Raw genomic sequence first — 25,845 nt, 5'->3', positions numbered from 1 at the left:
TGTGTGGGGAGGAATCTATTGGCATAATGACTAAATTGGGGAGAAAAGGGGGTAAAAAGTAAATTAAAAAAAGTCTGAGTTTGGACTGAGTTTGGACATGGGCAGATGGAGACCTATGTTTGGAGCTAGAACGGTCCAAGACCGAGTGAATTGCACAGTTTAAGTCCCCTCCAAATATTAACCGGTGAGTGTTTAATGACGGAATGCTCCTGACAAATCCAGCATCATCAGAGTTGGGTTTGTACAGTATATGTTGACGAGTACTACAGGCGTGTTACCAGTGATTATTAAGTATCTCCCATTTTTGTCTGAAATAACATTAGTGCTAGAAAATTGTGTCCTTTTACTAAACAAAATCGCAACCCCTCAAGGAAAACCTTGCGAAACTGGGAGTTTTGTAATCTTAAGTGATCTTTAATACGCAAGTGGGTCTCTTGTAGACATACTACATCTGCCTTTAGCTTTTTCAAATGGGAAAAGACCCTTGACCTCTTAACTGGGTTGTTCATTGTTTTAACATTCCATGATAAGTGTTATCATGGAATGTTAACGTTACCAGTGCTAGTCATCATCTAAATTACTAAGCAAGGAAGAGAAACAGAACGTGACCAAGCAGTGTGAGAACAGACCAAGCAAAAATTGTAGGGATACCTGAGAAGAAAAACAGATGAAATAAAAAATGTAACACTGTCGAAACACCCCCCCCCCCCCCCTCATTAAGTTGACTAGCCAGCCATCTGCACATCCGCAGATCTTTTCTAGGGCTACTAAAAGGCTAGGGCCCACTCTTATCAGGAGCTATGGCTAGCACATCTAGAGAATATAGGTGATGACAGACACGGTAGAACATCTTTTCCAGTAAGAACTGTCTGTCATAAGGGTGAACATGTCCCTTGGTCGCACCAACACATTGGAAGCCCAACCGCTGGTAGAGCTTGTGTGCAGACAGTGAATATGCCGTGGTTCCTAAGACCACAGACGAGTACCCACGAGCTACAGCGAACTCCAAAACCTTGCGTCCCAGTGCCATGCCAACTCCACGGTGCCGATGTTGCCGGTCCACAGACATACGACACAGCTCCAGATCACCACTCCTCTTCAGATCGCCTACAGCTGCAACAGTACCCACAACTCTGTCCTCCTGTACTGCTACCCACATACAGGAGTCTGAAGTGGGGAAAACGGAGTTAGTACAACAGCTGAAGAGATGAAGAAGACCGAAATGTAGTAGTAAACTCCCTAGCATCCCTATTCTGGTGTCGATAAGTAGAGAGCCCTGAGTGACCCCGATCAACAAAGTATATAGGGTTTAAAGGGGTAATTCACTTACAAACTCTTCTGCTTCTGGTGACTGTTATTGTCCTTATAATGTATGAAGCACCCTTAATTTTTCAATTATTATTTTAAGCATTAAAAGCAACTTTATAAATGTGTGTTTTAAGAAGGGATTTAAAACAAGGCAACATTCAGCAAAACTGATCTCCTCAGACAGGGAATTCCAAATTGTAGGAGCTGTAGAAGATCCTCCTTTTGTTTTTTAACCTGGTCAGTATTCGCCAGTATAGTTAATGGGTAATTGAATGGAACTAAACTACACTAAATTATATTTCAACTAACAAGTCTACCCTGTTTAAGCTACAGTAAATATAATGTAAAAATGTGTGTTCAGTGGCTATTGATGTAAAACAACCTGGTTACCTGTTGATTTGATGTAGAACCCCTCAATGTCAGCCATATCTCCCTTCTTGGCGTGCTCCAGGTAACGATGGACAACCCGTCTGCTGCAGAAATACCTCGCACACAGGACAGCAGGTGGAATGAGTCCTGTCATCAACCATGACATGGTGATGACAAAGCACACAACTGCAAACGGAAAAGTTAAAATTGATTGCAAATATTTCTTTTTAAATAGCAAAAATAGCAGATCTACAAACTCACTATGCATCACACAGCGAGTATAAAGCGGTATATAGAGTATAAAGTGTATAGGGACAGGACCTCTACTCTACTCTACTCTATGCAAACATGGATACATGTGTATGCAGGTTTTGCACATACCCTTGTTAGTGAGTAAGCACGTGTGCACACAAATGTGTGTACACAGGCCTGTTTCGTAGCATTACTCCTTGTGTGCCGTGAATAAGAATATCTGTGTCTCTGTGGTGTCTACACACAATTGCTATCCTTGCCAGCCCCACCGAGGGTGTACGTGTTTGTACACATACTTAAGCCCTCCAAATGTTTATTATCCCCTCCCGGAGGATGGAAGGGCCAAAGGCGAGGATCATTTTCACTCAGTGTGAGTCTGTCCATTTGTCTGTACTTCCTGACACAGAGGAGTCAAACAGTCAGAGTTGGCAACAACACATCTAAACCTGTTGAAGTGAACACAGGATCTCCTCAGGGCTGTGTTCTGAGTCCCTTATTGTTCACTCTATATACGCACAACTGCTCGGCCATGTTTAAAAGCAACCACATAATAAAGTTGGCTGATGACACCACCGTGGCCTCATCATTGACGAGGACGAAGCTGCCTACAGAAAGGAGGTGGAGCGGCTGGCAGTTTGGTGCAAAACGCACAATCTCGCCCTCAATACATAAAAAACGAAAGAAATGATTGTCGACTTCAGGAAGAGGACCAGGCCACAATGACCCAATGACCATCGATGGCTCAGCCGTGGAGAGGGTAACAACATTCCTGGGAGTACTGCTGACTGACAACCTGGCCCCGAGTAGCAACACCACTGGCATCACAAAGAAACAGCGTCTCTAACCTTTCCGTCAGCTGAAGAGAGTTGACCTTCCCATAGCCCTGACCATGTTTTACAGAGGTACCATTGAGAGCCTTCTCACCTACTGTTTCACCTCCTGGTACGGCAACAGCACAGCTGACGAGAGAACACAGCCTAACAGGACTGTGAGACTGTGAGAACACCCGGAAAGATCATTGGTGCCATCCCTGATATTTTTGCTATTTTCTGACCATTTTCATGTTTTCTGTGACACTTATGCCTACTCCCACAAATATTGTCCAAAACTCACACAAAGTGATACATATTATCTTTGGAGCCACGTGATCAAGATGTATCAGTCAGATTTAGCAGATTCCACTCCGCTCCACTTCCGCTATGACTGCCTTCCAAATTTCACGGGCCTGGGGGGATCTTTCTAGGTTGTTTATTGTTTATTACGGATCCCATTGGTCCTCAACGCAGTGAAGGCTATACTCTTCCTAGGGTCCAAAAATTAAGAGTACATACAGTACTTAACAATAAAATGAACACATAATACAATGGTGCAGCAAAAACAGGATCGTCTTCAGTTGGTATCACTCTTTCACAAAATGTTTCTATGTTGCTGGAATTTTTGCAACCTTTTCGTTTTACAAGGGTGGCCTGATCAGTGACCCAGTGCCAGACAGTGAAAACCACCTTTGCTTTTATATCTTATTATATGCTGCTATTTAGAATAACACTAGCATAGAATAAGTAAATCATTTTACAATAAACCCTAACAACAAAGTATGAGTCAATAACTTAACAATAACAGGAAGATAAATTGACTATCTGAGGAGAAATGTGTTAGTTATCAATTCTGTTAAGATTATACAATGACTATAAAAATAAAAAAAATCACATTTCTTTTCAAATATGAAATTAAATCTTACTTGTTATAACAGCATAGAGCAAAATACTCTCAGGGTGGTGTCTTAGCCCCCTGAAGGCCGTGTCCGGTATCATCTCCATCAGTCCCTCATAGAAGATGCGCTGCACCTCTTGATTATCGCCCACTTCAAACTTGCGTACAAAAACAGTGCTCGTTTTGAGTTCGGTGTCACATTTGTTCTGTCCTACCCTCTGTTCTTTTTCCTCCATGACTAACTTTTTAATACCTTCGTACCTTAACGTCAGTTTTTATACGTCTGTCAGTAAGACCCTCTCTAGATAAGGTCCCCCAGCTGATGTAATCATCCGGCCAGACGTAATCATCTGCTTAGAAAGAGAGAGGGGGGATCTATAATCCCTAGGTGGGTGTGACCTGCAATTTGTATCTGGCTGGTCAGGATATTCTTGCAGAAGTGCATTCCCTAAGAGTCTCTCTCTAACTAAGGGTGATGAGTGATGGTTTGATTGATTGAATATTGATTGAATATTTTATTAGGCAAAAAAATGTAAAACAGCACAGTTACATTTAAAATACTTTGTCTAACAGGTCCGTTCATGAAAGTCCTTGCGGACTTGTTTCCAATGAGGGCCTTGGTATTCAATTCATAGACATGGGGGGGGGGGGGGGAATATGTAAAAAATAATATGTACAGCTGGTTTCAGTTGAGTTGCACGCGCGGAGAACATGATGACACCAGGCAGTATCACACGACAAGCTCTGAAGTTTAATACACACATAGAGAATATATACAGTATTGTACAGCGGACACATGACGTGACCAGAAGATATGGAACGTGACCAGAAGAACAAGAACAGAATGGATAGGAATAGAACATGCATCTTGTATCATTGTGCACAGACGTCTCTCTGATAAAGTAGTTGATGGTCATCGTATCACGGATATCAACATGCTTACGTAGATGCACATGTGTGTACTGGGTCAAGCAGATAAATGTCATAAATCATGACAAGAAAACAAAACAAGAAAATTGATTGTGATTGACTGACATTCCAAACACACAACACACAATACACAGCAGTGACTGGTCTAACATTCCAAACACACAACACACAACACACAATACACAGCAGTTGTGATGAGGCTATTTTTGGATGGCTGGAGAGCAGTTCTTGTGATGCAATAATAGGCAAATATTTAATTAGATATAAAAAGCATCAACAAATAGAGTACTAACCCATGCCAAAAGTGACATGATTATGGGATCGGTTAGATGCTATATTTAGCTGTGATGATGTCATATTCTGACTTTGCCTCATATGAAAGGATATTGCCACAAGTGTCATAGCAGGCAGAAGACCAAGGAAAATGCATAAAGCTAGAGCAAGGAATGAGAAGCAGATAAAGATCCACAGGGGGCATGTTCTGGTTAATCATTATACATAATTTATGGGACAGCACCTCTACCTCTGATTTAATTTGTGTTTGGGTGTGTATGCATGTTTTGCACATACATACCCTTGTGAGTGAGTGGCACGTGTTTATGAGAATAGCAAAAATGGGTGCATGTGTGCACACATGCCTGTGTTGTAAGCATTCCTCCTGGTTGACATGAAAAAGAACGTTTGTGTCACTCTGTATACAGAGTATTATGTATGAATATGTAACAGCACATTGCTGTTATATATTCATACATAATACGCTGCTGTATATATACAGCAATATGTAATATGTAATATATGTAACAGTATGTACATATATTACATATAATACAAATACATATATATTATATATATATATATTTATATATATATATATATATATATATATATATATATATATATATATATATATATATATATATATATATATATATATATATATTACATTACATTACATTACATTACAGTCATTTAGCAGACGCTTTTATCCAAAGCGTCTTACAATAAGTGCATTCAACATAGGTAGGGAACGAAACTACTAATCACCAAAAGTCTTAAGTGCATTTCCTGCAAAAACAAGCAACCAAGAGTATACCTAGCGCTAAGGTAAAAGTGCAATATATCAGCTACCTACTTTCTTAAACAGATGAGACAAAATAGCTAAATCAAATGAGCACGAGCTAAAACAAATAAGTGTATCGACTAAACAAGATCCAATAAAACAATACAAAAATAAAACAAGAGTTCGTACAACTAGTTAACAACAAGTAGGCCAGGCAAAGAGGAAGGGTAGTGTTTCCTGAAGAGGTGGGTTTTCAGCCTGCGGCGAAAGATGGGCAGTGACTCTGCTGTCCTGACATCAGTGGGAAGTTCATTCCACCACTGTGGGGCCAGAACAGAAAAAAGTCGTGACCGTGTCGATCGACCAGAAGGACCCTTGAGTGACGAGGCAATCAGTCGCCCCGAGGTGGCAGACCGAAGTGGTCGGGCAGGGGTGTAGGCAACGACCATAGCCTGGAGGTAAGAAGGAGCTGTTCCTTTCACTGCCCTATAGGCTAGCACCAGGGTTTTAAACTGAATGCGAGCCGCTACGGGGAGCCAGTGCAGAGAACGGAGAAGGATAGTTGTGTGGGAGAACTTGGGGCGGTTGAACACCAGACGAGCCGCAGCTTTCTGAACCAGCTCCAGAGGTCTGATGGCTGATGCCGGAGCACCAGCAAGGAGGGAGTTGCAGTAGTCCAGGCGGGAGATGACAAGAGCCTGGATGAGCACCTGGGCTGCCTTCTCCGTGAGGAAGGGGCGAATCCTCCTGATGTTGTAGAGGAGGAATCTGCAGGACCGTGTCACTGATGCGATGTTAGCCGAGAACGACAGTTGATCGTCCAAGGTCACACCCAGATTCTTCGCAGTCCGAGTTGACGTCACCACAGCATTATCAATGGTGATGGTCATGTCTCGGTGCGGACAGCCCTTCCCCGGGAGGAACATCAGCTCGGTCTTGTCCAGGTTCAGCTTCAGGTGGTTCGTCGACATCCACTCCGAGATGTCAGCCAGACAAGCAGCAATGCGTGCCTCCACTTGTGTGTCAGAGGGGGGGAATGAGAGGATCAGCTGGGTGTCATCGGCATAGCAGTGGTAGGAAAAGCCATGGGAATGGATGACAGCACCAAGAGATGTAGTATATATATATATATATATACTACATCTCAGAATATTATACATACATATATATATATTATACATACATATACATATATTATATATTATACATACATATGCATACATATTACATATATTACATAATAATATGTAATGTATGTAACAATATGTAATATATGTAACAGCAATGTAACAGCAATTGTGTCCTCACCGCAGTGAAGGCTACTCTTCCTGGGGTCCAAACAGGTCCATGTGTGTGTGTGTGTGTGTGTGTGTGTGTGTGTGTGTGTGTGTGTGTGTGTGTGTGTGTGTGTGTGTGTGTGTACTTTTTACTTTATTTGTTTATTTGGACAGGACAGAGCATATTAATGGACGTCACATGGACGTAAATACACCGGATTTAGCTAAGATGCTAATTTTCATCCGCAGTTCTCACACAAAACATAAAATCAGAAAACAGACAGACAAACGGTGGAATACATTTACATAACATTACATAGGGAACACAGCATAAAAATAAACCTAAAACGTGATCACAAATGGTTGCAGCTTTGGTTTTCAAGCAACCATCTTTTCAGATTGAATTTAAAAGATGGAAATGTAGCACAATCCCTTATACGCAGAGGAAGGCCATTCCATGCTACACAACCCTGTATTGAGAGGACATTTTGACCGAAAGTTGTTCTTCGCAATCTCCTCGAGTGGTTGCTCTGGTACTGATTCCCCTTTCAGGCTTCCTTTTAATGAATTCACTTGGGGGGGGCGGGCACAGACCATGTAGGGTCTTGTATATGACCCCAACCTGTTTGTCAGGTGATTCAGGAGAGATAAAATACCTGAGAACAGTAAGGCAGTAGCCTTGAACAAATAAAAAAGAAATACGGTCATCTGAAATTAATCCTGTGGTTGGCCTTTTTCCAATCTAAATCCCTGTCAATGGTCCCTAGTAGGCCTACTGCTCTAAACTCATCAGTATTCCCTCTATTTTTTTTGTTTAATTTTTTTTTATCCCAAGATTTTGTAACCTTTTTTCACCCGGTGCCAATTATCTAAGTGATCCTGGGTGCTACACTCCCCCCGCCAGCCTAGTGAGCCCAGAGCCGAGCTCATGCCTCCTTCAATGCATGAGAGCCAACTGAGCTTCTTGTCACCTGACAGGGGGGAGTTTCCCCGGTTGGACGTAGCGTGTGGAAGGAACACGTTATTCCAACCAGTTCCTTTCCCCTCCATCAGGGGGTATAGCGATCAGGATTACTGCATGTTTTTGTGAGGGTATTAACTACCCTAGGAGACACGGGGAGAACATGCAAACTCCACACAGAGTAGGCCCTCAATCCCTCTTTTAACCTAGGCTGGGAAGTTGTCTAATTCTTCTCAGCTGAATGGTGGCCTAACAACGGGCAGTTGTGGCATGCAGTTGAGAAATATCTGCACTTTTTTGTTGTCAGCATATTTTGTCCTCTTGTGGTGCCCATTCTCTGTCCTATATTTTCTTATTGTATTATACTTGTGTATATTGATATATGTATGTTCACTCAGTCAGACAGAGTACAGATGTCTAGTGTCAGGTGGGTGGGTTGCATAGTTGATCTAGGTGTAATTTTTTGAGTTGCGTTGCATCACTTAATTTTAAGCATTGCTTAAATAGCTCTCTTGACCCTAGTCATTAGCTTTACCTTTGTCTTCCCTTTTGAGAGAAAACTGGCATAGTCTAGAGCGTAAACCTATATGTTAAAAGTAGGTAGCTCTTGCCTCTTTTGCAATTTCACTACTATCAGGGTAAATCTAAGAAAACACAAAATAAAAATTATAGAGGTGGCACTTGGAGTTGCTAGGAAATATATTGCAATAACATGGAAGTCTGACTCCCCCCTCCTCATTGCGAGATGGTTCTCAGAAATGAATAGTTGTGTTTCTCTTTCTATCTTCAGAGAAATGGGTTGGACACATTTTTGAAGATTTGGCAACCTTATTTGGATTATATGGAAATGTTGTCCCTGTCAGAGATGTTATAGGTTGGTATCTACAGTTATCTCAGTCTAGATCAATTATTTCTTGAAGCTACTAATATCTATATTAGATTTGTCTCTTCTTGTTGTCCCTTTTCTTTTCTTTTTTGTACCTGTCATTTTATTTTTTGATTGTTATGGTTTATCTGTGTTGTCCTTTATGTATGTGGGTTTGCATGTGGGGGTGGTGTGTGGGGGGGGGGCATATGCGTATGTGTTTTGTGAAACAAATTTCTAAAGCAAAACAAAAAAAGATTTGTTTTTATTTATATAAAATTATTATATCTATTTATTTATCTTATTACAGATTCTTTGTTGAATTGGTACCACCTTGAAAATTCTTCATCCTCATAAAACTCAACCGATTGAGACAGTCCCTTATTTTCCATATCCATTTAGTATATCTGGATTAATCCCTGACAGAAATTCTAATCTGAGTTTAAAAGTGGAGCAACAGGATTAAAATGTATCCAGGTTTACTGTGAAAAAACTGAGATTAAAAGAATGGTTTAAATGTTAACCTAATTGTATTTAAACTATGTTTAACATTTTGTGCAACTGGATTAATAAACCTTGATTTTATCCAGGATCAAGTTTAATCCTTTGTTGGTGCAACAAAGGTCTGTCTAAGTCTGTATATCTTGTACTTATCGTTATATTCTTAGCTGTATCTATCCATGGGATTAATAACATTGCTTCACTGTGTACCATATACTGTATATCCATTACCAATTTTCAGAGGCTGCCAATGATATGATAACCTCTTGTCTAATTTTGTGGACTTCTGGAGGCACTACTATATTTTATGTTATTATGAATGTTAATGTAGTGTTGATGGTTGACGTGAAGGTTAGGCATGTAGAGGTGGTGGTTAAGGTTAATAAGGTATAATGTCAAGTTTAGGGTAAAGGTTTTGTTAGTTTAAGTTAGTGGTGAGGTTTAAGTTTAGGGTTAGAGGTTGGGGAATAAATGTAGTCAATGGAAATCAGTTGAATGTCTTCACAAGATATACCGTAGAATGTGCGTGTGTGCGTGCATGCGTGTGCGTGTGTGTGTGTGTGTGAGGGGAGGTTATAGCATTTGTGTGTGTGCATTATTTAGGTTTGTGGGTTGTCTCTACTAGCCATCAAGAGAGCATTCTCTGAAGTATTTTTTATCCACTCTCATCACAGCGACCTACATCTGTTCAGTTCTCTTTAATATGGCATATAATTAAATCCCTATCGGCAGAGCACGACCCAACAAAATCAAAGAAAATAATGGAAGAGACGAGGAACCAGGAACTGTAGTATTCATTAAATGATGAATGAGACTAGAAGCATAAATCAGTTATAAGCAGAGCATTGAATGAAATACATTATCCAGGAAGAATGGCAGACAGCCACGAATGGTCCGGGACACAGGACAGGCAGCAAGGCAGTGAGTCAACATGTCACACAGTGGTGTGTAAGTGAATGAGATGCTCCCTTTCAAGCTCACGTTGAAGACCACAGTGCAGTAAAGTTGAGAAAACGTGGAGGCACAGTGAAATTCAGTGTTTTTCTTTACACTCTCAGAATGAAATTAACACTATGGTGTAGATAGCCTGGTGGGAGCGGCGGAGCAGACATCAATGACACTTTGAAAAGAGGGATGTGTGAAAATGTTTTTTTTTTTGTAAAAATAATAATAATAATGTTTTTCATGTGTGTGTGTGTGTGTGTGTGCATGCATGCGTGCGTGCGTGCGTGCGTGCGTGCGTGCGTGCGTGCGTGCGTGCGTGCGTGCGTGCGTGCGTGCGTGCGTGCGTGCGTGCGTGCGTGTACGCAACAGTTGGACAGGGATGGGGCTGTGGGTGGAGATACCTTGTATGATTCAGTGAGAACTACAGTAATTGTGTTTTGTATGGGCTGTGAAAATGTGACTCTCACATTGTGGAGGCAACTTGTGAAATACTATTGACGTAACTAACTCAACGGAACCCGCTCTTGGCTGTCTGTCTTCTTCCTCTTTCTACTCTCTCTCTCTCTCTCTCTCTCTCTCTCTCTTTCTCTTTCTAGCATGAATAAACAGGGGGCGGTGGTTAATATTCATCTATTCATCACAGCTTCCATGAACAGAGTTTTGTCTTGCCTATGTCTCACCGCTCATCTCCAGTGACTCCCATTGTGCCTGGCTGGTGATTAAAACAGATGCCACCCAATGAAACACACAACTGCTATGTACGTATAGTGTACGACGGAGGTGCGTCACCAAATCTGTTGGCGCACAAGCCGACAGACCAATGGGAACAGGACACGTGAGCTGGCCTGCACTCACTGGGTTTGATTTATATCCTAATATAGGCACAAGCTGTTCATTTCCCCAATTCATTTCCATTCAACAGAATGTACTGTGTGTGTGTGTGTGTGTGTGTGTGTGTGTGTGTGTGTGTGTGTGTGTGTGTGTGTGTGTGTGTGTGTGTGTGTGTGTGTGTGTGTGTGTGTGTGTGTGTGTGTGTGTGTGTGTGTGTGTGTGTGTGTGTGCAGCGTCTGTTTAAGCTGTTCACTGTGGATGGATTTGCACAAGTCCTCTTGAGATTTTGACCCCAATACCTGCCAAAAACCATATTAATAGAGTTGATAAAGGGTCGTAAATCCTGCTCTATGTTAATTAAAACTATTTGTAGTTAAACAGCTGAAAACCCAGTGTAAAAAGGATGAGACGAAATCAAAGACAGACACAGGTCGGTTCTCAAATTAAAAAGGTTGACATTGTATTAAGAGAAAGAATCAATCAACGAGGCACCGTACAGCAAAAATATCTCTCTGACTAAACAGTCAATGATCACAACAGTTATACACAATTGAAGTCGTTATCATCTCTGACGATGACCTCTGGCCATGAGGAGCCTCGCTCGTAGGTTGAGAGAGAAGATGGCAAGCGGATGGTGTGACAGTTTATCTTGGACAAACAGCGTCCAAATGTCTCAATTCAAACAACACGTTGACCTAGGCTCTGACCGGCGTCGCTGGAGGTGTTGTTGCTTTGTCATAGATGGTCAAGTTAACTCCAATGAGCTGTTATTGTATTCCTCCGGAGATTATCAGTGACCTCGGAGGGCCTGCGCTCTGTACGGCTCAAAACACATGCAGTCTCTAGAGGAAAGGAGATAACTGATAGGATTAGTTTCCTACCACCTTGAACTTAATAAAATCATAGGATTGGTAGGCAAACTTGAGTTATGCCAAGATGGCACACTAAAATAGGATATGATGGCATATATATCAATATTGTCGACAAAATACATAGTTTAACTCTATCACATGTGGTGTTTATATTTTTGTCTGTGAGTTGGGGATTATTTGCGATATAGGCCAATGCAAGGTTCGTAAAAAAGAATGAGGTAGACTATAAGGAACATTTTCTTAACAGCTTAAGCTCTACTTCAAATAGTCATACTACAAATAGTGAAAATAGTTGATCTACAGTTCTACACGTCTCATCGTGACACACATTATGTGCATTGTGAGCTTGTAGATCTGTTAATGTTGCAAATGTTTTAATATAAAAAGAACAAATTGAAATATCGTTTAAATGATTTCGAAAAAAGCTTGCGGACGACTGTGCGCTGACAGCTTCCACTCACAGTGACATCCAGGACATTGTGGACCGCTTCTCAGCATTCTACAGACACTTTGGCCTGACTATAAGCCTGGGGAAGACCCAGGCCATGTTTAAACCACCTCCATCTCAGTACCCTGCTGCGCTCCCCCCACCACCAGTGACCATAGCATATAGACAATACACAGATCAAGACTGTGGAGAAGTTTTGCCAACAAGGCAGCACCACCTCTAGCAATGGATCTCTTGATGACGAGATCTCATTGCGTACCTCCAAAGCCAGCTCATTCTTTGGAAGACTGACAATGAAACTATGGCAAAATCATGGTGTAAAACTGCACACATACTGTAAACTGCTGTCTGGGGAGCAGTATTCCTGAGTGCCCTACTCTGCGGTTTGCGAAACACGTCTCACATCATTAGCACAGAATAAAATGGCTTTTTTTTTTTTTATGTCTCATTAAAGGCTTTTTACAGCAAGTCCTTGCTCGCCGGAGTTTGCTTGAAGTTTTGCCCTTCGATTGGGCGGCCTTTCATCACAGGATAACATTCCTTGCAGCCTCAGTGGAAGACCTGCGCTCCAGGGATAGGGCTTCACTCCCACATGAGGAGCCATGCTAACAGGAAATAATTACCTTTCTAGTCATCAGGGAGACTCCATCATCATCATTTGTTCCGTACTGTTTTCAAACTTGTCAATAAAGTATTCAATCAATAAATCAATCGAAGCTCCCTGCTACTGTTCAACACCAAATTAATCAACATTGCAGCGCTGCTGGACCTTCAATAGAGTATTTATCCCACAGCAAAAAAAAAGTGGTTCCCAAAGCTTTTAGCTCGATACCCCAAAAAGTCTCCCCGGGACCCAAACAAGTGAAAATAGCCAATCAACGCGTTGCGATGCAAAAAGTTGTGAGCTTGTAGATCAGCAGTTTTTTTTTGTGTGGGATTTCATCTGAAAAATAAGTTCTTTTGAAAAACAAACATTTTAAATTTCTGAAAATCTTAGATTTTTCTTTTGAAATAAAAAAAACTAAAACGAGGAACATTTACTCACGACCCATAAAAAAAAATTCCGTGACCCACAAATGGGTCCCGACCCATAGTTTGAGAAACTGGTGTAGATAATGCTTCACCCCTGTGAATATGGGGGTGACAAGTAATCACAGGCAATGGATAATAAATAATTGTTCTTTTGATGAGTCTATCCAAAGTGCTACAATTTTTTCGGCCAAGGACTGACAAACTGGCTGTTACAAAGTATTTCACTCTTTTTATTTCTCAGCCATCAGTCATTTTTAAGTCATATCATGTCAGTTTTTCTGAAAACGTTATGGCTTTGGACATACAGGGTTTCCACCCGATAGCAATGATATGCGTATTCTAGTGCCTTGTCTTCAAAACAACCATGTTATCAGTTTTGTTAGTTGCATGGTTACAGATGAGATAACTGGAAGTATGCCCAGGAGGTCTTACACAATGTAATGATGATGATGATGTGTGTGTGTGTGTGTGTGTGTGTGTGTGTGTGTGTGTGTGTGTGTGTGTGTGTGTGTGTGTGTGTGTGTGTGTGTGTGTGTGTGCGTGTGCGTGTGTGTCAAACTACAAATTGTGTCGCATCGTGAGCTTGTAGATCTGCAAATTTTGCAATTTCTTTAATTTAAAAAGAACAAATTAAAAACTATTTTTAAAAGATTTTAAAAAAAGCTTTGCGGACGTGTGTGTGTGTGTGTGCGTGCGTGCGTGTGTGTGTGTGTGTGTGTGTGTAAATGCTGGTGTGCGTGTAAATGCTGGTGTGCGTGTAAATGCTGGTAATTGCCTTTGTTTATCCCCCAGGATATTTAACTGGACATACAGTAGAATGATGCGCCCACACAAATCCTTTTTGTAAAAACTCATATTTATTCTTTCCTCTCACAGAGTATTTCAATAAAAAAAATATTACAAATATGTTAAATCGACATGCAGATTTAACTGTTCTCTCATTCTCAGATGCTCTTAACATACATACACACAAAAACAGAGACACACTCAACTTTTCCTACACATACAAAGTCGATAAGCAATGGGTAAGGTTTTTTTTAACTGGTGCCCAATGACCTCATGGTCATGGCCACTGAAGTGCACCGAGGCTCAGTTTGACCTCACCTCCAGCATTGACCTCCACTATCATAACAATAGGACATATACCTCAGGATCTTTCCTTTCACATTGTCAGCTGTGTGGGAAAAGATTATTTTCCAACTGAATAGCATTGACAGCCTTTCTGAGGAGCTGGGGAACAGAACTAGATTGTGTGTGGGTGTGTGTGTGTGTGTGTGTGTGTGTGTGTGCGTGCGTGCGTGCGTGCGTGCGTGCGTGCGTGCGTGCGTGCGTGCGTGCGTGCGTGCGTGCGTGCGTGCGTGCGTGCGTGCGTGCGTGCGTGCGTGCGTGCGTGCGTGCGTGTCCTTGCGTGTGTGCCTCCTACTCTGCCTCCTACAGAGATGGAGAGGGCAAGGACACCATCCAGGATGGTGTCCTTGCCCTCTCCATCTCTGTTAGAACATTCTTTAATAGACATTCTGTTCTATTTGAGAGCACAGCTTGAGGAAACACTGTATGTGTCCATCAATATACAGAATGAAAAGAGTGAAAGCATGTTATCATACCTGGCAACATGAAAACTTGGATACAACTGAAGCAAGGCAGGTCTTGAAAATCTGAGAAATCTGCTATTGTGTTGAATATTGTTACTATTGGTTTTCCTGCTGTTAAAATAAAAATGCGATTATCACACACAAGAAAGAAAAATAAAATATAATTGGAGAAAAAAGGCAGAACATTAAGGAGGGTTAGGTTAGGGTTTTCAGGAGAGGATTCCTCTAATCCTCTGTTTGGTCAATTCCATCTTTCTGACTGCTCACAAATCATATTTGAACCATTACCTCAATATATTGATGTCTACTGGGCATCTGTTTGGACCTGTTGGGTCTGTCTGTCATTCTTAATGTGTTCACATTCCCATTGCTGTCTAGCTTGTGTTCACAAGCTAGTCACTTTTCCTACAAGGCCTTCTTAAGTCAGTCAGCCAGCAGCCAGTCAGTCCAATCCAGCATCAACAGTGAATTTGTCACTTGAGTGTCAACCTCACTGACGTATTTGCCTGCTGTAGCATTGAAAACTTGCCAGTCTGGCATCCTCATCTCACCACACACAGACAGATGCCCATCACAGTGAGAGTATCCTGTCACAGTCTAGTAACAACAGGTCCTATTCATGGACATTCTTTAAGTACAGTCAAGTTTTGTCATGTTTAATTCACACAGCAACATTCTGTGAGTACCAGGCTTACTCTGTATTTTGCGAAAAACTAAAAAGTCTGGGGTGCAAAAATTGGTTCTTCATTTCTTGTAGTGTGATTTGCGGATTACTGCAGATGTAAAATTAATTAATTAAATACATTTTGGTTAAATGTTAAAGTTAGTAAGTTTTATATCTCTCCTGGCGGCTGGAGGTAATTGCAACAATGTCTGATTTACAATAAAAATTGCAGCGTATCTAGTGTCGAATTCCATGCACCTCCTTCAACTAACTTTATCGACATTGTCAACCAGTACATTAGGTGTCGTATCCAGCACCAGGATCAAAATGTGTCAATGGAGGAGTAGGGAGACCACTACAAATGTGCTTGTTATATTGTTATCATACATGTATATAGATTCTTTAAAAGAAGTCCTGGATTGTAGATTTAAGAGCAAGGTGTTTCAAAGGATATTATTATTTTTGTTAGATTGGCCCTAAGCCTGGCAGAAAAGGGGCCAGGCTTAGGGGCAAGTGAGATGTCTTGTGTAAAGCCTTCAAAAGTAAAATACGGTAGTACACAACTGTGACTATTGTCACATGAATGACAGTAACTACTGTCACAGTCCAAGAGAATGCAAGCACGTCTGATACATTTATAAGAGGTGCTTGATGAATTCAAATTCACTTGGGGAGCATCGAAAACAGTGTGCGGAAACAGCAGCTACTGTCCCCTTACAAACTTGAATCCACTAATTACATTCTAAAATAGCTGTTATTGCACCAAATAAAAGTCTGACAATGTTATTCAGAAAATCTGGATGCATTTTTTTATATAAAGATCATTCAACCAATTTGCAGCATTCCATACAAATGTTTACATGAAGACATTATTTTCCTGTACTTGCAACAATCACATCATATTTACATGGATGGGATCGGTAACTGTGGCTTGTGACAAACAAACACCCAATACTGGATGGATTTATTACTGTTCTCCTACAAGTTTGCACGTCCATGGCCAGCACTGTCTCTTTCACTAGCCCTTCTATTGCATTCTTCATGCAATAGAATATTGCATTCATCCTATTCGTATTGCTGCTGTGCCTGCCCTTTCCTCAACCTGTCGCTCTATTTCACTTTCACTATCTCAATTTCTGTTTCTCATTTTGTTGCTAATGCCTCTTAACAATCATCCCCAGTTGGATGTTGTCAACCATCCACTTTCACTGCATCATCTTTCCATCAAAATGTCCTGTCTCTGGTTCTTTGCTTTTATTTATAACTCTCTCTCTCTCTCTCTTTCTCGCTCTCTCCGCCTCCAGGCCTCCTCCTTGTCCATCTGCACTACATTCTACTGTTTGCCTGCTTCCTTGCTTCACAGTATATTTGTCTCTTTCTCATTGCCGTCAGTCTTTAGTAACCTGCTTTAACCCTGCTTCACATTGTGCTCTGCTGTGTGGAACCACCAGCCTTCACAGTTTGCCAGCAGTAATGATCAAATCATCTGTGATAATGAAGTGCCACAGACACAGAAAAAACTAGAATGAGCAATCATACAATACAAAAACAACATCAGCCCTCTGAACCCTGATTACAGGGGATCATGGGTAATGATAACGTCACAAAGGTGAGACGCAGAAAGTCACACCATTAGCGCATTGTAGGTATAAAGTAGATAGTCTTGGCTGAAGAACACTTAGAAACACTGAAAAGTGTTTAGCCCTGTGAATGGTAGATACAGAATCTAACCATTCCCCCCTATCTCCCTCGCTGTGCCCTGAGTATCAGTTTAGATAGAGCAGCTCAGCATAGTGGGCAAAGGGGGTGGCAAGTGTCTAAAACAGGGAACCTCTCTGCCTTTACAACAGGCTGGGAGGGAATGGGTGTTGTACCAAGAGTCTGATTCAGCCAAATAGCAGGTGAAGACAGAGGGAAATGCTGAAAACAGAGAGTACCAAAGGTGAGAGAAAAGAGTGAGAATGAGGGGGAGAGGAGGAGGAAGGATTGAGATCGAAGTCAGGTGGGCACTCGAGCTCGAAGCAGGTCACGGAGATACCTGAGTCTTCATTGCCATAGTTGGCCCAGTATTCTTCTGCGTCAAGCTTGGGCAACGCCAGCTCCTCCTCTCCCAACTCATACTTAACCACAGAAGTGGAGGTGGAGGGGCCCTTCCCATGCACACCCGCCTTCACCGTCTCAGACGACTTCTCGAGGATGCCCTTGGTGGCTGACTGGGGCTTGTTCTTGGAGAACCACCAGCGCGTCTTGGTGCTGAAGGTGGTTGTGGTGGAGCCAGCGATGGAGGCAGGGTCAGGCAGCGGGCAGGGAGCGAAGTCCATCTCACGGAGGAAGCGCATGTCCTGGCCACGTCGGGGGGAAGGGGAGGCGCAGATCACTTCAGAGGAGGAGACGCGGGCCTCACGGAACCACTCCCACATGGCACGGGCCTCACACCCACAGGACCAGGGGTTGGCATTGAGGCGGAGGAACTGGATGCCTTGCGTGTCCCTCAGGGCCTGGCTGGGCAGCTCAGCCAGAGAGTTGTTGAACAAGAAGAGCATGGTAAGACGGCCCAGGTCACGGAAGGCACGGCGATTGACCTGCCTAACGCGGTTGTCGTGCAGAAGGAGGCGGTCCAAGTTCACCAGGCCACGGAACACATTCTCAGATAGCGTGCGGATACGGTTGCCATGCAGGAAGAGCTGACTCAGGTTGATGAGGTCAGAGAAGATGTCATCCTGCAGGAAGTGGAGGTGGTTCTCCTGAAGAGGAAAGCAATGCGATATGAGAACTGTGATGAGATATATGATATGAGATATAACTGTTTGATGACAGTGGAACGACATACTGTGTGTGTGTGTGTGTGTGTGTGTGTGTGTGTGTGTGTGTGTGTGTGTGTGTGTGTGTGTGTGTGTGTGTGTGTGTGTGTGTGTGTGTGTGTGTGTGTGTGTGTGACTGTCTGTCTGTCTGGCAAGATGCCTCTTGTGATGCTGTATCTATTGGTACATCGCTCATTAGTGCCCCCTACCTGCAGGTAGAGGAACTGCAGGCTGTAGAGTTTGTGGAAGATGTCGTGGGGCAGTGCAGTGATGCGGCAGCGATGCATATGGAGGCTCTGGAGTTTCTCTAGGCCACGGAAGGCTCCACCTTCCAGCCTGTGAAGGTGAGGGTTGTCCCCAAGGTCCAACTCCTCCAAGTCTCTCAGCTCACTGAAGGCCCCTGCCTCAATCCACGTGATGTTGTTGGCGAAAAGCCAGAGAACCTGGTAGTAGCAGGGGTGAATATGATTGGGATGATGATGATAGAAATGTTGCGCAGTTGTCAAAATGGGGGGAATAGGTTAGATTATTGCATGTGTATATCGTTCATTTGTGCTCAGCAAATCATAAATGAGTTCAAATTCAAACGCCATCTCCCCTTTATAGTACATGATGAAGTCTATTGCTATGGTCTTCATTGTCCAGCCTTAAGTGCTTACCTGAGTTCCAAAGCCAAAAGAACCAACTCTAAGCTCAGTGATCCGGTTGTTCTGGAGAAACACACGCTGTGAATCGTAGGGCACTCCTGCTGGAACTATGGTAAAGTTCTGCGCCTGGCAGCTCACAGTCATCGGCGTCGGGTAGCACACGCACTCCTGCGGGCACGCCTGAGCCGGACTGGGTTTACCGAAGACGAGCCACACCACTAGCCATAGGGAGAGACCACCTGAAAGACAATGGAGGGAGAGAAGCGGAGGAAATGAACAGCCAGTAAACCACTGCTTCTCAAACTTTTTCATGTCAAGGACCCCCAAATTAATTTGTATCTTTGCCGCAGACCCCCATCTGATTAACTATTTTTTGTCGCAGGGACCCCCATACAAGATTTGTGTTGTTAAAATGTTTCACAACGGGGTGCATTGCTTTGTGAGTTTGTAGATCTGCTATATCCAAATAGACAATATATAGGTTTAAAGTGGTTAAACTGATAATGATGATATAAATTAACTAATCTCGCAGTGGGCCCCCTGGAACCGTTTCAAGGACTCCTTGGGGTTCCCCGGACCCCACTTTCATAACCACTGGTAAACGACCAATGGGTGCTGTCCTTGGTGCTGAAATGGCTGTTATAAAGTAGGCCAGTCATGCTGTTTGCCACTCGCAATTTACAGTGCAAAGTCGATTTCATGTTTAAACAGAACGGTTGTGCTACTCAATATTATTGCCACATCGTCATAAATTAATAATTGTTTTATTTATTAAATGAATAATTGCATGTGTATGCCTTATTTGGCAGCTTTATATTCCGGATTTGTGCATAGCAATAGCCTGATTACGCTTTAGTCACGTTAACAAGTACTTTGTGATAAGCGTAATGAGTATATGTCTACACCAGATAACAGGCAAGCGTTAATCAAAATAGTAATTATTTAATTAAGTAATGCAGATGTTTAACAATAATTCAACTCTGAAACCAAATGAAACCAAATGGACCGGTAAGTGTCCATTTGGTTTCATTTTACACTCTCTCAAGAGTTAAAGATCTATATGGGTCCATTTGGTTACCACCTCTCCATCATTTAGCTGGGGACGATCTGGAACCCCCTCAAGGACCACTGGTGGTGGTCCCCGGACCACTGATTGAGAACCACTGGTTTATGCAAAATACTTGAAGTTATTGTATGAAAACTTGAATGTTTTAGAAATTATCTTCCATTTTTCTATTTTTTCTTATTATTTAATTTAAGCTTATTCTGTAGACTACAGAATAAGCTTATTGAGAAAATGTGTGGAGAAAGGCCTCCCTCAATCTGCACTAAGCGTTGCGCATGATGGCATTATCTCTTATTGTTGAGGTAATTTAACTGTTCGTGAAGAAACAATCAAATATTCCGTATTTGTACAGTTGCAGTTAATTAAAGTCCACATTTGTATACATTTTTAACATTACAAGTGATAGACTTGTGTGCGTGGATCAATAAATATAGCCTTTACTTGTCAAATCCTTCCTCAGCCTGTCCTCATAGAAATTCAGATCTCCAGCTCCATTTAATAGGCTACTGATGGAGCTGGAGATCTGAATTTAAGAGGCCCTATTAAAGCCATTCAATTCATCTAAGATCATTTCTAAAACATTCAAGTTTCTATTCAATAACTTCAAGTTGCTTTTGCATTTAGACCAGGAAAGTATCTGTGTCATTTTAGATTTATGTGGCTATTCAAAAATAGCAGATATACAAACTCATAGGCATAGCACAGCATTGTAACAAACATTTGTGAAAATCTTTGAAAATCTTTGATCTAATTTATGTTTTTTTTAAAGCGAGCATTTTACAACTAAAATCTTTGCTTCTAGGGTCCCTAGAACAAAATATTTTGAGATGGGGGTCCGTGGACAAATACATATCATTTTGTGGGTCCTTGACATGAAAAAGTGTGAGAACCACTGATATAGCAACATAGTTTTTTTCAAAAAAACTGTTAGGATATAGAAGACGTTGTTAAACGACAAGCTCCAATGGATAATGGAAGAGCCTCAGAGAGGATAAGAAGAGGATCAAAATAAACTTACTTTTGCAGTTGCGTACGACGGAGCATCGTCGGCTCCAAGTAGTCGAGGGATCCATGATCATCAAACCAAAGAGTCCAAAGCGAGTTAGCCTGAATGGGCGACGGTAATGCCTGCTAGCTATCTCCGCTGATGCTCTGGGTCCCAAGGAGTCGGAGCGACTGAGAGAGTGCCGTTTGATGGCACCCGGTGTCCCATATATACCGGAGAATGCCGTTAATAGCGCCCACGCCAGTGGGCACCGTGGAATCTCCTACGTCACCGACCCGCGGGTCAAGATTGAGCGAGGGAGGGTGGCGAGGAGCGGAAAGAGGCGGGGCCATCCACATGGGAAGAGGGGAGGGAGGGAGGAAGGGAGGGGGCGCTCATGGAGAGCGCGTAAAGACGCATCACCACCATGCATGGAACACTGAGAGGGGGGGGGGTGTATGTATGCTGTATGACGTATGGCAGGCAGTGATTGTCAACCTTTTTCATTTCAAGGACCAGTTTGATATGCATCTAGCCTTGGATCAAGACTATCATAGATGTGTGAACATATCGATTTTGACATTTTTATATTTATGATAGTCTTGGCTAGCACCCCCCCCCCCCCAGTGCGTACTGCACTTTCACCAGTAAAGCCCTAACTTCTCCGTACATGTAAAAAAATATATATAATAAGGTGCTTATTCGGTTGCCCCAAATATTAACTTACATTTTGAAGTCTTTGTGTAATGTATCAATCCATATTTTTCAATAGATATGTGTTTTAATCCCGTCTGTGTTGGATTCTGTCGGAAGTCCCCTGTATTCCTCAATGGGTGATGGCATTGGTGACGGGGCGCATCTGGTGAAAGCCGGAATTACACTCAATGTAAACAGGAAGTAAACGAAGGAGGGAAACTGGCATTCGGCCACAGACGGGATTAAAACACTTATTTATTGACAAATACGGACTAATACATTGCACAAAGACTTCGAAACGTGACTTAGCATTTGGGGCAACCGGGTAAGCACCTTATGTATTTTTGTTGTGCATGTACGGAGAAGTAAGGGCTTTACTGGTGAAAGTGCAGGACTATCTATGATAGTCTTGATCCAAGGCTAATATGCATTAGGCCACGGACCCCTTCTGGGACCCCAATCTACACTGATAGATCCTGTGTTTATTTAACTCTGAGAGTACAAATGGAACCAAATGGACCCGTAATTCCATTTGCACTCTCAGAGTTACAGGTCCATAAGGGTCCATTTGGACCCCTGGTGGTCCCCGGACCTGACATTGAGAAACAGTGATGTAATGGTATGTATTGAGAAACAGAAAGGGAGGGGGGGTGCATGTTGCCCGGTAATGGTGACGACTGAGCCTTGTGGAGGAACGGATGCTCGCTTTGAGAAACAGCTATGGTCTGTTTCCGGACACACCACACAGCTATGACAGACTCACAGAGGGAAGGTGGGAGGGTATGATTGGCTGAATTTCTTTAATCATATTTTTTGTTTGTTTGTGGGAAACCCCTATGATTCAGACACAACACACAAGGTGGGATTTATTGCCAAAAGAGAAAGTCACTAAATGAAATCATCAGAAAATGAATGCATTAACAGCATCTGGTAACACAAATCTGAGACTGAATGAATTATACATGAGCAAGTCTGGGATAAATCACCCTAAACAGTAAGTAGTAGGGGGTGGATTACTGGAAAGACTGGGCTTTTAACAAGCATTTGGATAACTTGAAAGAGCTCTTGAACTTGTATAATATTCAATTCAATTCAATTCAATTCAATTCAATTCAATTCAATTCAATTCAATTCAATTCAATTCAATTCAATTCAATTCAATTCAATTCAATTCAATTCAATTCAATTCAATTCAATTCAACTTCAATTCAATGTTATTATTAGTGCCAAATCACATCAAGTTGTCTCAAGACCAGAGACCGGTTTCTCCCCCAGTGAACAGGAAAACACCCCACTGGCTCTTGGGTGTGAGGCCTTCTCCCATGTGGTAAGAGAGAGAGAGAGAGAGAGAGAGAGAGAGAGAGAGAGAGAGAGAGAAGGGGGGGGGGGGGTCCCAACCTTTTCTGAATCAGGGTCCACTTGAAAATCTGGACAGCGTTCACGGCCCACCCATCTGTCCACTTAACACGGCAGCCATTCAGCTGCTGTTTTAAAAGAATCCCTGGCTAATGAGCCTTATCTATGCCTTAATACATTATAATTGCCCTCTATGACTCAAATTAAAAACACCTTAAATATTTAATTTACTCAGGGGGGACAAAGCCTGTCACAAGTTGATGATGTAATTTGTCCATGTATGGTCCAGCCCTATGGAATGCATGTGCTAATAAAAACATATTTGAAATATTGTTTTGATGCTCATATTAAAGCAGCACCATAATGTAACTTTCCTCTTCTACCCTAGATTTGAACCCTGGTTTCCTGCACAAATGCTGAAATTGTTACCATTGAGCTAATGGAGCCTGCCTGCTTGCTCGAGGGATACAGTACATTGAATCTTGACCGTCAGGTCAAAATCTGTGTCAGATCCTGTGTCTAGGTGAGAGACATGACCTTTGACACAAGCATTCTAAATGTTTCAATAGAAGAGCAGGGAGACAAAATACAACCACCCCAATTGTATAAGTTATATTGTATTAACATACTCTACCATACAGATTGGACACAATTACATTTTATTCATTAAAAAAATGTACATAGTAATCAATCAATCAATCAATCAAGCTTTATTTATATAGCACAATTGCAACAAGTGCAGTTCAATGTGCTTCACAGGGGGGGGGGGGAAGGCAAATGGATTTAAAAAAGCTGAGATAGATAAGATAATAATACAAAATCATTTAAAAGATCAAGTAAAACAGGGAGAAAAATGCAGCAAGATAAGTAAAAGCAATTTTAAAAATATGTGTTTTAAGATTTATTTTAAAAATGTCCACAGATTCAGAGACCTGCAGATCCCCCGGCACGCTGTTCCAAAGCGTGGGACCATAATAGCTGAAAGAATAGAAGCTAGAAGCATTGCTGTCAAGTAGGCAGGTGCATTCCCATTAAAAGACTTAAAAACCAGTAAAAGGATCTTAAAATCTATTCTAAAACTGACAGGCAACGAATGCAGGGACTTTAAAATAGGCGTGGTGATAATAATGAATGGATGAGTTGTACGTATAAAGTCTGGTCTTTGGTAAGGAAGAAAATGAAGCTGTCTCTATCAATATCAAGAGCCACTAGAATAGATAGGAATGAGGATTTTCTACTAAGCAAACTGGACTCGGGTTTCAGAGTGTGGACAGAGAAAGGACTTATCACAATTCACCAGTTGCTTGAGAGGGATTCCATTAAATCATTCAAACAGTTGCAGGATAGATTTGGTTTGGACTCAAAAGACTTTTACAAATACTTACAGGTGAGAAGCTACCTGCTGTCACATAAGGACTGGGAGATTTGAGACACCGACAACCCCTTTGGAGCTGTTTTTAATTAGGATAACGGAGGAAAAAAACGAGGGGAAAAAACATCTCAAATATATAACTGCATGCTTGCAGTCCATAGTTTCAAGGAACACGTTAGAGATTAAATCAAAATGGGAATTGGAAATGACAGTGATAATAGGGGATGAGGAGTGGGAAAGTGCTTGTGAAGGAGGTCACAAAATCACAAACAGCCCATTGTGGAAAGAATTCAATTGGGAAATAATGGTATCCAAATTTGATATAAATACAACAGAATTATGTTGGAGGGACTGCAGATTGGGGACCATACCCATGTTTTCTGGGACTGACAGAAAGAGAATGTGAGGATAGCTAGCTATGGGGCAGATATAGTGGAGGGAACCACATACAAAGACTAGCAGACATGCTGTGTTACTGTATGTGTGCATTACTGCAGCCTGCAGGCACTTGTGTTGTCTGTTTTTCAATTCCCACCCTGTTTTCTCCCTCTTTCCTCAAACCCAGGTCCAGTTCATCAGTCAATCATTCTATCATCCCTCAACTCAGCCTCACCATCCCATTGGTTCTCCAATCATCAGTCCACCAATCATCTCCTATCACCTGCAATAAATACACCTGTGGTAAATCCCCTTTTGTTGCAATTCAAGGTTTTGCCATGCCCTGAGACAGATCTGTTTTGTATTCAGACCTAACAGTCTTCTCTGTGTTTATTCAGGCCTGTTAGTGTGCTTGTCTCAACACTTGTCTCAACGCATTTTCTGTTTTTAACAGTCAAATTGGGGTGCCCTTTACATTTCATAACGTAGTTATTTAATATGTTAAACACAATAGGTTAGGTAGTATGTTGTATGAGTGCCGCCACCTGTATTTTTGTTTGATAGTTGGTGTAGGTAGTACTGTAGGTTTGTTTTCGTTTAGACATGTTATTTTTGTTGTTCAGTAGTTATTGGGTTTTTGCTTTTATTGTATTAACCCTTTTCTCTGTTCATTTTATCCATCAAGTTTTCCTCCTCATTTTCACTGGATATTATGTTATTGTCCCTTTTAACCCCCTAGACCACCAGTTAGGGACGTAACACAGGCATCCAGCGTTAAGGATTCATTTTTTTTGTTGAGAATTTGTTATTGTTGCCAAAGCATGAATCTTCAACGAGAAAAGAGGTAAAAGGCTGTATGCCTGCACACACACATGAATACACACTCACACAAGCACATATGCACACACATGCACGTATAAGTCTACA

General features: G+C 41.9%; 2 protein-coding genes across 2 annotated transcripts; both read right to left on the bottom strand.

Annotated features, from left to right (window-relative positions):
- Positions 1-775: 775 nt before the first annotated feature.
- LOC308095072 (N-acetylaspartate synthetase-like) lies at positions 776-3,875 on the bottom strand (the record flags this gene model as incomplete). The annotated part of the gene is made up of 4 exons (XM_080441996.1): positions 776-1,167; positions 1,699-1,781; positions 2,775-2,868; positions 3,668-3,875. 4 exons carry the CDS (start codon positions 3,873-3,875, stop codon positions 776-778), a joined length of 777 nt encoding a protein of 258 aa, XP_080298122.1.
- A 13,628-nt stretch (positions 3,876-17,503) lies between these two features.
- Positions 17,504-21,469, bottom strand: LOC308095066 (reticulon-4 receptor-like 2; the record flags this gene model as incomplete). Its single annotated transcript, XM_080441984.1, is given in 5 exon segments — positions 17,504-18,361; positions 18,628-18,861; positions 19,078-19,304; positions 21,150-21,267; positions 21,269-21,469. Coding segments are annotated over 5 exon segments (1,638 nt in total).
- Positions 21,470-25,845: the final 4,376 nt, after the last annotated feature.

This window comes from Gymnoscopelus braueri (assembly GCF_963280865.1).
Source record: "Gymnoscopelus braueri genome assembly, chromosome: 2".
Lineage (NCBI taxonomy): Eukaryota > Metazoa > Chordata > Actinopteri > Myctophiformes > Myctophidae > Gymnoscopelus > Gymnoscopelus braueri.
The sequence above is the reverse complement of the archived record's forward strand: the minus strand, read 5'-3'. Positions and strand labels throughout refer to the sequence as shown.